This window comes from Phlebotomus argentipes, unplaced genomic scaffold, assembly GCF_947086385.1.
Source record: "Phlebotomus argentipes unplaced genomic scaffold, Phlebotomus argentipes genome assembly contig_33, whole genome shotgun sequence".
Classification (NCBI taxonomy): domain Eukaryota; kingdom Metazoa; phylum Arthropoda; class Insecta; order Diptera; family Psychodidae; genus Phlebotomus; species Phlebotomus argentipes.
This window is the reverse complement of record NW_026776167.1, coordinates 1,006,330-1,020,006: the sequence shown is the minus strand read 5'-3', so window position 1 is coordinate 1,020,006 and position 13,677 is coordinate 1,006,330. Positions and strand designations below refer to the sequence as shown.

Below are 13,677 nucleotides of genomic sequence, written 5' to 3'. Positions count from 1 at the left end.
TTCATTGAATTCTATGTCATTTGTCAAAGAATAATTGCAGACAGTAAAATTTAGCTATATTAATGTTGATAATATGCAATAATTACTCATAAGGATCTACTAGAAATTCACAAGAATCTGTGTGAATTAATATGGAAAACATATTTTTTGAATGCAGTAGTACTTTTCCGATGTTCTATTTCTCTTCCTGTCCAAAATAGCCTGTGAAATACCTGCAATTCCAGTATCGAAGCCTATTTCATCCCTCTGTCGAGGGTGGATGTGAAAGCTTTTGTCACAAAGGGGCTTTTAGTGCGCTTTTCCATCATCACACATTCATTCAATAATTTTCACTCGGTCTTTTTCTCCGAGTGTCGCATGCAATGTTGGAAAATGATCACATCAGCGGACAAAGGAAATGGAAAATAGAATAAACAGAAAAAATCATTTGTTGGGGGGAAGTTGGAAATTGTGAAAGCATAAAGTGAAAAGATTTTAAATAGCAAAAAAGGGGTGACAAATAATATTTACACCTTTTTCCCAGTGTCTTTTTACTGAGTTGACACGCTCTATAAGAGCCGAAGGATGAATTGTGATGGCAAATGAAGTATAAAAGTCCATGTCAAAGGGTTTGCTTTTGCTTAATTTTCCACATAGAGAGTCCCACTTTTTTGCAACAATCGAAAGGAAGAACTCATCTGCATACATATTAATACACCACGGGAGCTCCATTTCTTTTCCTCTCACCCTCAGCATCATCACTCATTCACATTAACAATTTGGTGTGCGGGTGTCAAAAGGGATTCCCTGTGGCTGGAAACTCACTCTTTTCATCCTGAGTTTACCTGCACTTTCCCATCTCACTCTCAAGCCCATCCGCATATAGAATATTTTATATTGTGTTTGCACAGACTTCTGTTTACTCCAATGCTTGTTTATTCTGCTGACCATTGCAAAGCTTTTCCGACAATTAACTGGAAAACACATTTCCCCCTTTTGCCCGTTCAAACCGAAAGGACGCCGAGGAGGCGTCACGCTTGCCACTATGCAACTCTCGTGGGTGTGGATATTCTTTATTGTGCTCGTAAGATCGAGAGTCACTTTTGAGGGGTGTTTTAAATTCAGAAAACCATCAGTAGTTATATCGAAAATTTGTAAGTATCAGTCAATAAAAAAAAATCTTCTCATTTCTGTCTTCACTGAGTTTGTCTGAAGGCAATTCAAATGGAAAAAAAAATTCATTAGGACGGATTCGTTTCTTAAATAATGAAGCACACAAGAAAATTTGTGAGTTAATCAGTATATAATATTTTCAAGTCGACACATTAGAATAAAGTTTTAAGGATAGTAATAATATCAATTTGATTGTTTTCTGCTGGATAGTTCTGGGTTAAGTTGGTCCGGTGCGTTAACTCTAGCCGAAAGCAAGGATATAATAGTTCTTATTGGAAAATCTGAGTGTCCATAGAACTTCAGTTGATCATCACGATTCCCTAAATATACTTTATATGAAAGTTTAAAATGATATCCATTTTCTGTTGAAATCTTTGAACATTGTGCATCATTATTTATGGGACTGATCTGTGCGCTGTTTCTTCCGAATCATTCCGACTGTATCGATGGAATCTTGAGAAACAGAAGCGCGGGTGAAAGGCAATAAATTATATCTGAAAATCGTGTGGCTGCCAAGAGAATCACTTTCTGAGATTGATATTTTTGGTTGGTTATCGTTTTCTATTCCATAAATGATCACACCAATGTTTTCTCTGCGGTGCCGACGTTAATTTGGCTTGGGTGAGTTCTCATGTATGTATGTATATTATATATAGTATTCCAATCTTTGGGGTGCATTTGGACCTTTTTGCCTCCGTACCTTTGTTAGTTGCGATGGTGAGAATATTTTGCATAGTCATTGGAATGTTCGGCGATCTTTCACGCGCTGCTTGCTGATAATTTCGGAATCGGATTGTTGTAGAATTGCTTTAATAAAAGTCACATATATGAAAAATATGCAGACTGCAGTTTGCAGAAGGGAATTTCTCGCACCTCCATCTGAACAGATAAACACTTTTAATGGTTCTCCATCCAATATCTCTCTATGTTTTGCCTCTTTGGACTCCTTTTTATTATTTACTTTTCAACGCCATAAAATAAAATTTACGAGTTGAGAATTACTTTGATGATTTGTCTGTTATTAACAACATTTCAGCTGATGGAGTTACAGTTCGATCTTCTCGTCAAACACTTTTTTTTACAATCTATAATATTATTTATTCATGTCCGAAAAGGGAAAGTATTTAGGATGGAGGATCACTTGGATTTTTGTTTAATCGCGATGATCACAGGCGCAAGAAGAATTGGAAAAAAAATTGAGTTTTTCCATAGAAAATATAAATTGTTTTGTGAAAAACATTCAATTGATCCACTTCACTTCGTATACTAAACATTTCATTACCGTGGAGCTTCTCTCTTTCACTCTTATCTGGTGTGCCTTTGGTTGAGGCAATTTTTAACACTTTATATATCTCCTCACTCAATCGCATTGAGGAGTGAATCAAAGAGAAATTGTGTTCAATTCAACAGGCTGGAGATTTATTGCTTATAGTCTTCCCTCACAGGAGCTTCTTTGCCTTTCCTTTGGGGGAATCCGATAAAATTCACACAGGATTTATCATTGTGGTGTCTTTCCCTCGCAAACGACCGTGGCGATAGAATAGAAGAAGAATGGGATTTGTTACTTATTTATGTGCCAATGCAGATTGTATGTATGTCCCCCAGTTGCTAGTGCGTGTTTCTATCTGTTTTTCGTATTATGTGGGTGTATTGTGCCGACGAAACTATTAAAGGTGGACGACAAAAACGTCCAATAATCTCGATCTTGTGAAGTCAGCAATGATGAAAATGTTCTTATTCTCATGATGCGCGTTGTTATGATATTGACCGAATATTATGCCAAGTCAAACATGAATGCAATTCGGTTATGTAAACGGTCTGTTGGGTGTGCAATGGGTGAAAAAAGAACACGTCGGCGCCGCTTATCGTGGATTCTTCTTAGTGGCCATAAATGCGAGTGGCTGAGCGAAGAGGGGCACTTGAAGAAGTATGGCAAAAGTATACGAGAGTCCGAAGACAAATTAGTGTTGTTGCAAAAAGTCCAATGTCGTCTTTTGTCTGGGGTGTTTTTGAGGAACCTTTACAATTACCTTGTCACCGAATGAGAACAATAGGGCGAATGGGGGAATTAATTGAAAAAAAGAGAAATATAAAGAGAAGAATAAAAAATACATATCTAGGCAGATAATAAAAGCAATGTTAATGTTGTAATGGGAAATTAGCAGTAACCACGCGATAATTGCTGTTCTGACTTAATAATTAATGCGTCGCCCTTAAGATTGAAGAGTGTTGGGATGTTTGGACCTAGACTCCCCTAATTGGTGCTAATTGCCATTGAGGAAAAGTCCATTTTCATCCGGGTGTGCATATAAAATTTGCCACCCCTGGCCATTCTTCGGTCAAATGACCGCCAAAATGCACTTGATAGACGCGTATGCAATTTGCAAATATGCATCCACGGAATATGTTATTGCAGTTGTGCCATGTCGCATCAGCAAGTGAATCTCCGCGCAATGTTTGTCCATTGAATTGCATATGAATTGCAACGTGCGCGGGGATGCATTTTAATGTATTAATTGGTAAACGTGTAATGGCATCATCAGTGCCTCGAAAATTGTCCATATATTGGAATTCATGCAACCCTATCGCGAGGGCTATGGCGCCTTGAGGGAGTGGGTTGAAAATTTACTATATGGAGCATTTGCGGGTATATTTTGCGGAGGGGCGACACCGGAACGAACACACAATTATTTAATTTTAATATTCTCCATCTGCCCAAAATGGTCTCTGTTATTTTGTCAATTGTTTAAGGGTGGCCCATCAGCAGTGAGAGGGTGGTGTGGTGGAATTGGAATCTAACAGACTTACGCGTCTATATGCATTAACACTAGACGAACTGAAAAATGTTGGTAATCTATTTTCGTCCAATAATATTTGGAATTTGTTAAAGAAATAATTTATTTTACCATTGTTAAGCTAAGATTGTTGATTTGCATTAAAATTATTGCTATTCAAGTGTTAAAAAATTCAGAACTCAAGAGGAACTGATTTATCGTAATTACAAAAAATAATGTGTTCACCAGTTGTTAATCCGAAAACAAAGAATTTAATTTAAATCAGTACTTCAAGTACCTACTAATTTGTGTAATCTGTTTGAATTGACAGTGTCTTTCAAAATTTCTGGAAACCATTTTTTCTACAGAGAATATCATTTCAAATACAAGGCATGAAACTACGATGTAGAAATGCTGTGTTCCTTTGACTTCGAATACCTATATTTATGAATAAAATAATTATTGTGACTTCTATGGGAAGTTTAGTGTTCAGCCTGAACGGAACATCACACGCACATACCATGTTTGATCGGACAAAATGTGAACGAAAAATCTTTTACTCAAAATTTGCGTGTCGATCGACATTTCTGACATCGTGGCCTCTTTTTATCTTTGCATATTTTGTCTCGCATTGCGATCTCTTCAGCATTATCTGGAATATTTGTATGGATGTGTTTCGCGATCGCTGCACTTTTAATTTTATTATGGTTCTCGACCCATTCTCAAAACCCATATAGAGTCATCGCGAGTAATCTCAATTAAAGGCTGGACTATCGTAAATTTGCTCCTCAAGGGATCATCAAAATCTAAATTCCATACTACACAAGTTGTTCTTCTTCGGAATATTTTTCTATGGGTCCCGTGAAAATTATAGTCGCATAGAGTTTCTGAGGAGTTGAGGTGAAAAAAGGGATAGAGTTTGGCATATGCAAATCTATGGGCAATTTGCATCTTTTAGCTTTTTGCCCAGCATCACAGACGAATTTGAAATTCAATAGACCCCAAACTATATGGTTTCGCAGGAATTTAATATGGTGTGCACACCATATTGATCGGCATTTGAAATTGATCATTTGAGGAGTTTTTTGGAGTTGCTAAAAAGGGTAGAAAAATGACAGATGCCAAGCTGTTTTAGAGATAGTCTGGATTGGTAGGTTTAAAAAATATGCCTCGCGAAATCAACACACAAATACAGAAAAAGGCGAGAGCAAAGAGATATATTCATGCACCTCTCAAATACATGTGTTCAATGTAAAGAGGGATATGATGAAAATAATAATATGTTTAGAACACTTAAGTGGGTAGACGATCGCTTGTTACTCATGTTCATGAAACCCTTACTGGCGGTGTTTTCATACGTGTTTCTCCTGCATTCATATCTCTTTTTTTCTTCAATAACTCTTGTTGCTACAGATATTTTTTACCAATGCGGCATGTATAGAGCACATTTTTGGTTGTTGAATGAAAAGAGAAACCGGAGGTCCTATACTTTTGCATTCTGTGTATTGAGAATTTGGAAAGATCTGGGCAAAGAGACCCCCCAACTGATGGGTTTTTCTTTATTTCTTGCAATGCCAATGCTTAGATCTTTTCACACTCCAACGAGTTTGTTCTAAGAATTGTGCAAGAAGGGGAAGTGATTTAAGTGCGTTTTATTCTTTTATTCAAATCCCAGTTGTAATTAATAGTAACAATTAGGGGAGAGAGAAAAAAATAAATTCACAGAGGTGAGTAATTATCAATTTGAAAAATTATATCCGGAAAATTTTTCCTGGCAGATACATAGTCTTCTGACGCGCAGCGATAAGAATCTAATGAGATGATATCGTGAAGAAAAGGCATTTATATGAATAATGATTTTTCTGAAAGAAGCAGAAGGGAATTTACACGTAGTGTTTCAATGATGAAATTATTAATTATTATAAAAGTAATGTTTTACTGTCATTTCATGAACAGAGAACCTTCGTGCTTCTTGCATATGATGTTTATCACACTGAATTGGTATCTGAATTATTTATGAATGTTCAGAGTTAGCGAAAAATTTGCGATATGGCTGGCCGGTGTGTCGTAGGAATCGTTAGGTACAATGTAACGTTGCAAGGTATGCAAAGGGGAAATCCGCCCAGGGCGCACAAAAAAACTTGAACACAATGTAAAATTTCCTTAACTTTAGGTTAGTTTTTGAGGTAAAGGACAGTCAAATTTGTTTTCACTGTCTGACAAAATTTGCAATAAAATTGGATATAATTTACGGTTTTTAATATTATCAAATATTTAATTTAAAAAGTGTAAAATCAATTAAAAAAATCTGGTTCGGTACTGTCTGGATATTGTAACACATTAGTATTGAGGATTCTGAGAGCACAAAGTGCTTGCATTCCAGAAATACCTTCACTAATAGTACTTAATTCGTTTGCCTTAATATCTCCGCCATTTATCGAATGTAACACGTTACAATGTGATTTTATGTATTGCACTGTGATTGATTCTTTCATCATTTTGATGAGTTTTAATTTTCAAATATAGTTTTTCGATGGCATGCCGTCAATCTCAATGCGATAATTACAGAGCGGAGCGGTGAATTGAACACGCGTCGTATTTAGATATTGATTTTTATTTGTGTTACAAGGAATGATGTGTCTGTTTTCGATGCCTCGGCGTTTTACATACACATCCCGCAGAAAAGGTATATACTTCTTTTTCACCAACTCGCGTACTGAATGGAAAACTGAACGTTACAATTCAATTCTCTCTGAGGAAAGATTTATAATGCTAGATTGAAATATGATTTGAATTAATACTGTGAAAAAATATGCATGAAATATGATGGAAGAATAAAAATTGTTGCGGAGTACAATTAACACTTGCGATTAATTCGAAGTTATATAGGGAGGAAAAAATGTGCAAAATTGCAACAATAGTGAGGGAGATGAAGGAGACAGAGAAAGAGAAAAAGATGCAATTATTTCACTACAAGTTTCACTTCGAGCCGTGGAGAGTTGTACATATTGTATATATTAAATGTAATTAGTTTAATTGGGTATTTTGTACAAATGGTTTCTTATGTTGCTTTCTTAGTTCGCACCTCGATATATTTTCGAGATGTGATATGTATTTGCCCTCCGGGAACTCATCTTTGCATTGACATTTATACGAATTGCATTTAATATTGGTAGAATTCAACGTGAAACTCCGTCGATATCATGAGTGTTGTACACCTTTCTGTATGTGTTTGTGGCTCTTTCCATTTTTCTGAAGAAGTATCATAAATTTTCTGACGATGATTTTCCTAGCTCCAACCATGAATGCCTTGGTATCGAAAATCTCAATCTTTCACCTCCCAATGTACACAAAGTGCTCCACGATGTGAAGAGAAGCTTCTTGCGTCTTTTAACTCTACTTCAGCATCTCATAGGGTTAAGATATGGGTTGAAAAAGAGACGCGGCGGCTCCCAATGTTTCATGTCTTGCTGAGCACATTTCTCCACCTCGCGCAAAGGTGAGAGAAGAGTGAAGACCACAACATATTTCTGCTACTTTGACTTCTTCCGTTTTGCATTGCGCGCTTCTGCATTGATCAGGTATAATCGCAAAAAGGAGTTTCCTCTCAAATAGATCGCGCTATGGTGGCTTTAAAATCTATTGCGCCCAATAAGACTTTTCAATTGATCTCTGGGTTTGCATTCTACTCGTGAGACATCAGTGATTTATTGATGGGTTTGCACATAGAAATTTACTTGTATCTCCACCCTTTCCCATGGAATTTATATGCCACTTTTGGCTATATACCAGGAATATTTTACTGTACAATTCCCAATACTGCGCACTCCGCATGTAATTGAAGGTGGAAATATTTTCTGCCTTTCTATCTCAAGTGGCGTTGCAAAATAATACGGGAACACAAGGGACAGAAATCCATGTCAAGAAGTAATTATAAATGAACAAACGATTCTCTTGGCCGTAAATCAGGGAATAATTCTCAAAAGGGGGTGTGGTATGCGTATACAGCAGAACCTTACTCACTCGATATGAGAAGTAACAAAAGATATTGAGACACAAGATTCTTGTAAATTTGCTTCAACACCGCACGAGAGATGAAAAAATGCACATAAGCATTAAATATTTTCTGTTTACTGATGATTGTATACTTCCTAAAAATTCATAATGGAATTTCCTGCAAGATTTCTTTCTTTTGCTTTCACTATATCAGTTTTTAGTAGCTTTTTGGTTATTTGTAGACATAATGCACGGCTTAGAGTCTCACAAACATATAGAGAGATTATATTTTTTTCCTCATTCCCTATTTAATTATTCAAAATGCTGATAATTTTCTAATGATTCTCCTCTGTAATTTCTCATTATACAAACTCTACAATTTATTATCATTCATGCAAAAATACTGGTTGCAATTATTATACTGTGCAGTTAACATAGCCACAGATACATTATTTGAATTCTGAAAAATAATAACTAAAAATGGTCTAAGATTTGGCATGTTTGTGGAAAGAATATTAAAGAATGTGAAAAAATGCCCCGAGTGCGATAAGGAATGAGTGATGAAGAGTGCTGTCGATTTCTTCATAAGAGTCTTGGTATAAATGCTCACCTTCTATCATATGACCGCATACATTTATTAAACATTGGATTCGTGTGCGCCGATGATGATGGGTGCTGCACTTCTGCAATGCAATTTAATGCCAGTGTTTTATAAAACTCGAAATTGTTAAAAGGCAACATGCATACACGCATTGCTGCTATACAGAGAACATTTATATATCTATGTGTACACATATGTCAAGACAAAAAAGGCAAGAAGTGGGAGGGGGTTTTAATTAAAATTCTACATGCACACAAATCGATTTTTATTGTATACGAAATATTTTTGCACTTTATACATTTACCTATTTAATGTGAATGATTTTTACCTATAAATAGGTGTGTATATGTGTGTTTTCTGGTTTTTACCTGAGAAAATAGTATTTTTTTCATTATCAGGAGTACATCAGTAGTGGAATAGATTATGTAAAAAGATGTTTTTTGTTGAAAAAAAAACTGGTTCATATTGAGATTTGATATCAGAACAAAAAGACAAAATTAATAATCTCGATTACCTTTCCGATTAGCGGAAGAGTTTTGTTGCATACATACAATGATAATATGTATTAGTATATTCATCATGGATTTAAAAAGTTTTTGAACCTCTAGAGATATTGAAAAAATACAAATGCCAACTAATCACCCTACTTCGCATCATCTCCTAAATTGCGTGAATACCAGAGTCAATAACCAAGTTTTTCTTTCGTCTTAGTGTATGGTAAATTTTTCTTATACTCCACAACATATGCTTGTAGGTTATCGGCATTGCAACGTCTCACACTCCTCTTTGCAATCTTGTCAGATATTCATATACAGAAAGTTAATTTATTGGATATGGAAAGAACATTTGCACTTTTGATGAGAGCTTCTCGAATTGTTTGAGCGTGCAATATTGTGCGCGTATTACAAACTTTGTTGTATGCATTTCCATTTCCGATTTATGTCAAATCATGCACAAGTCTTGAGGGGGGAAGGTTTGAATGCACAATCGGAAATGCATATTTTCTCTACTGCAAATCACGTTGTTTATAGTTAGGGGGAGGTGCGATGAAAAAAGGGTGCAGCGCAAAGTTGCTTTACCTTCAAATATCGTCATGATGGTGACAGTTTATTATTTCTTTGGTGTAGGTATACATTACAAAAGGAGGATTGTTGGGCAAAAATAAGCTTGATAAGAGAGCAAATAGACCAAAAAAAATATCTCCGTCGCAATAAGCTTATCTGTGGGAAGTTCAAGGAGGGAATTAATTTGGGAAAAGGTGAAACAAATGACTTTGTGAAGAGAGAAGAAGGAATATAATAATCAATGTCGATGTTTCGGGGAAATCTCTTATTGTAATTTAAGATGTTGAGAAGAGAAAGAAAGATATTTTAATCGATTGTTACCGCTCCGTTCGATACAGTAATTAGTTTGAATTTGTTTTTATCATACGTATTCCTTTGGCTATAAGTTACGGATGGAATACTCAAGAAAATCATTATATATCTCTTTTTTTCTACTTTGTCTTAATAATTCTGAATTTTTTACCTCCTCAACCTCTTTGCCAGTTCTCACATTTACTATTTCATCTTTTCATCTTAGTGAAGTGATGTTAGTATGTATGTTACTCGAAGAGGCATACAATAAATGTGGCTCATTAATTTTACATTTGTTTCTCCCATTTATTTGTACAATTCGAATTGGTAAAAGGCCATAAATGATTAATGAGTCGATTTAAATTTGTTACAATAGTGCACTTTATTTATAAACAAATTAGTCAAGAAAGCGATTTGTATTTCCAAGTCTGTGTGTCTTGTATTACAATTCGTCATGCTCATTTGCCATCAAATGATGAGATCTAATGAATCTCCTCTTTGGGCATCTCATTCCACACTTGTTGCGGGATTCCAGCATGGGCATTGGCAATTGGAAAAGATTTCAATTTGATTCTTCAATGCTCACCTCATCAGTCTTGATTTCTTTTCCCATAAAAATTGTTGTCTGTTAATGTGAATTCTCCTTCTTTTCACTTGATTCGGGTTGCGAGGCTGCATTGGAATTGATTATTATGTAACACATGCTGGATCTTCAGGCTGATTTCCTCTTGGGCCAACATTGTTTCTTAACGACTTCCCTAAATGACTTCTCAATGCGTAACAGAACAATTCGTCAAACATTGTCATTATTTCACGTTCGAAAAACCAATCAATCAGTTAATACTCAACTCAACCACTGAAATTTCGTGAAAAAGACTTGATAATATGCACAACAGAATCGCCTTAAGATTATAATTGTGGTTAGGCGGAACAAAGGATATGTTTTACAATATATATTTCTTTAATGATATTTCTGTGTGTCGATGTTGTGAATGTGTAAATGTTACTGTTTTTTTATATTTCTGTTGTTCACAATTTGTTGGCAAAAAAGAATTGATTCTTTTCCTCTTTGAGGTATAAAGAGAAAAAGACAAGAATATTGTTGAAAAAAGAATTGTTTATACTTATGTTTTCCTTTTCCTTTTTATTTAAAACCCCCAATAATTCATTCAACGAATGGTGGATCTTTTTTCTTTTTATTTCAGATGCTTGTCGGTCAAACCGCCAGAGAGGTAAACTGTCAATATGAAATCGAATTGAACACTGAAAAAAGCTTTGAATACAAAACTATATACTTATCGTACTTTTCTAAGAAAAAAAAAACACATTGCAACCACTTTAGTGGGCGTCAAGCTGAAGAAAAGAAAAAAGAAAGAGGGTTCCACCACCCTCAAGATCCATATTCCTCAAAAATGCCACCAGAAAAAGAGTTGAGAAGAAAGCTAGAGAAGTCAAAGAAAGTCTCTCTCTTCCTCTCTCTGTGGAGCCCAGAGAGGCCATGCAGAAGATCAAAGAGAATTAAGAGGTAAAACCTCGGGCGGTCCATCGGCTCAGCAAGGAAGGTGAAAGGAGTCCAACACCCGGGGTGTAGTCGGCGAGGACATCTCCAATTAATTGACTACACACGTTTCGGAGCACCGTGACCTCTGCCACCGCTGGTATTTGATGGTAAAATGCTGGAAAAAGAGCCAAATTTAAAAGCAAGCAAGCGAATGTGATCTGGATTTGTCACTGTTGATCGTAAGATGAGCAATTAATTTCGAGAAGGGTTCCTTGTGGGCTACACCCCCGTGTCGACCCTTCCACTGGACAGACTGATGGAATTTTCACACGAAATGCTAAGTTTACCTTTTATTTTACTGTTTTCATTTCATTCAGTACTCGTTACATCTGTTAATTTAATTATCTCATCTCTTTGATACATTTTTTTGTGTTGAGTTCTCAATCTCTGTTACTTTCGGTACATCAATGTCTGATATACTCCCGATGATTGACATTGGTGGGAATATATTAATTTCTTCAATATTTTTTTATCTCCTATTTTAAAGTTTTTACATGTATGTATAGTAGTCAGGCCATTATAGAAAGTACTTCAGTATGACGGCAACTTTATAGAGTGTCCGTGGATATAAAATTTACCACATAATGACACCTACATTTTCCACAAATCTTTCATCACTTTTTGTTTTCTTTTCTAGTTCTAATAGTTGTTTAGCAAGAACTCTGAAAATTCAGTGAATGAGAAATGGTAGAAAGGAAGAATTATCTTGAAAGGAACTAAATCAATCAGAACAAAAAGTTGCTAATTTGTTTTTTGACTTGTAGTCGCAGCAGGAAGGATCTTGCAGTCATAAGTAAGATCATTCTTATTTTTGAATAGAATGGTGCAATAGTTTTATGATCAGGTTAAAAAGGAAATATTGCACACTTATACATTTAGTTCATTGTTCTTAACATAAAAAGAATTTCATTATTTTTACATCTCACTGATCTCACTTTCCTACAAAAGTAGTCACACCCCACAAAATGTATCCCTCAAATTTCATTCTGACTTTTCCCAAATGCCAACACAAATCCACAACAGCCGTATAGCTTCAATTATTATGTGTTTTGATTAATGTAGAGAAAAGTGGGTTTTCAGCCTCATCACAATGTTTTATAGAAAATGTATTATAATTGTATGTTTGTGTGTGTGTGTGTGCTACTGAATTTATATTTTAATCGTGAATAGCGTGATTGTAATTGAAAAGCGTACTTTTGAGAGCGCATTTATTCAAATATTGACACAAACAATAATTACATTCGCGCAAATTGGGCATAATTTGAAAGCCATCTAGAACCGTCATTTTGTGGGGGGTTGTGAAATGCTCGAAGGTGGGTTTTGGATTTTATTACAATTTCTCATTTCGCCTTTGGGGGATGAAAGTTTATTTAATTCATATCAAAATTTCAATGTGACATTTTGGGATTGTGGCCAGAGACCTTGTTCATTATAGGATTCGTGGTCACTTGGGCAGTTAATTAATGGGTTAACCGCAATTTCTGCAGGGTATTTCGTATGTCCACACTATGGATACTTGATGCACTTGCTGAAGGTGCGTAGATCTGTGATACGTGTAATTTTTTATCACCGATGACCACCCCTTTTCTCGGGAACCTGAAACTCTCAACCGAAGTGCCGCCACTTAAACTGCCACTTGTTGAGCTGTGTATTTTCCATTCACGAAACTCCCTTTTTCGGTTGTGGGGGCGAGAACGTGAGGGTTGCCGGCGATATCTCTGTGATTGTGACGGATTCCCTATGTGAGACGCGCATCCCCCGAGAAAAAGCGAGGGGACATGCACAGAGAGACCGTAACACCCGGGATTTAATGGTGTATCTACATTTCCGCTCGCATGGGGCCTCTTTTCTCTGGGTGATTCATCCCCCAATTGTTGGATATTTGTCACATATTTAAATGCTCTTGGTGGACAGTAAATCTGTGGGTGAAATAAATCACTCTGGGTTTCCTTTTTGTCGGAGGAGGACTAAAAAATCAGGGGACTTAAACGTGAATTAATTCAACTAATACCCTGTGTGTGGTTTAATTCGTATGCTATAAATAAAATATGTGTATTTATGCTCTGGGCGGAGAGGTGTTGATGCATAATCGGGCGCGAAAAGGTTTCATTTCACACGTCGCTAGAGTCACATAATGATGGAAGAGAGTGAGCCAGAGTCTCTCTATAAATAATGTCTTTTATTGAACGATGACGAGGTGATGTGAAATCCTTTTGTGTTGTAGATTTATTTAATATA

The 13,677-nt window shown here is 36.0% G+C and overlaps 1 protein-coding gene across 1 annotated transcript in view; it reads left to right on the top strand.

Moving 5' to 3' along the window:
• LOC132256906 (dachshund homolog 2) overlaps positions 1-13,677 on the top strand; it is a 77,993-nt gene that overhangs the window by 2,028 nt on the left and 62,288 nt on the right. The window contains exon 2 of the mRNA XM_059753502.1: positions 11,084-11,110. Coding sequence (XP_059609485.1) covers positions 11,084-11,110 — 27 coding nt within the window. The remainder of the gene's footprint in view (positions 1-11,083; positions 11,111-13,677) is intronic.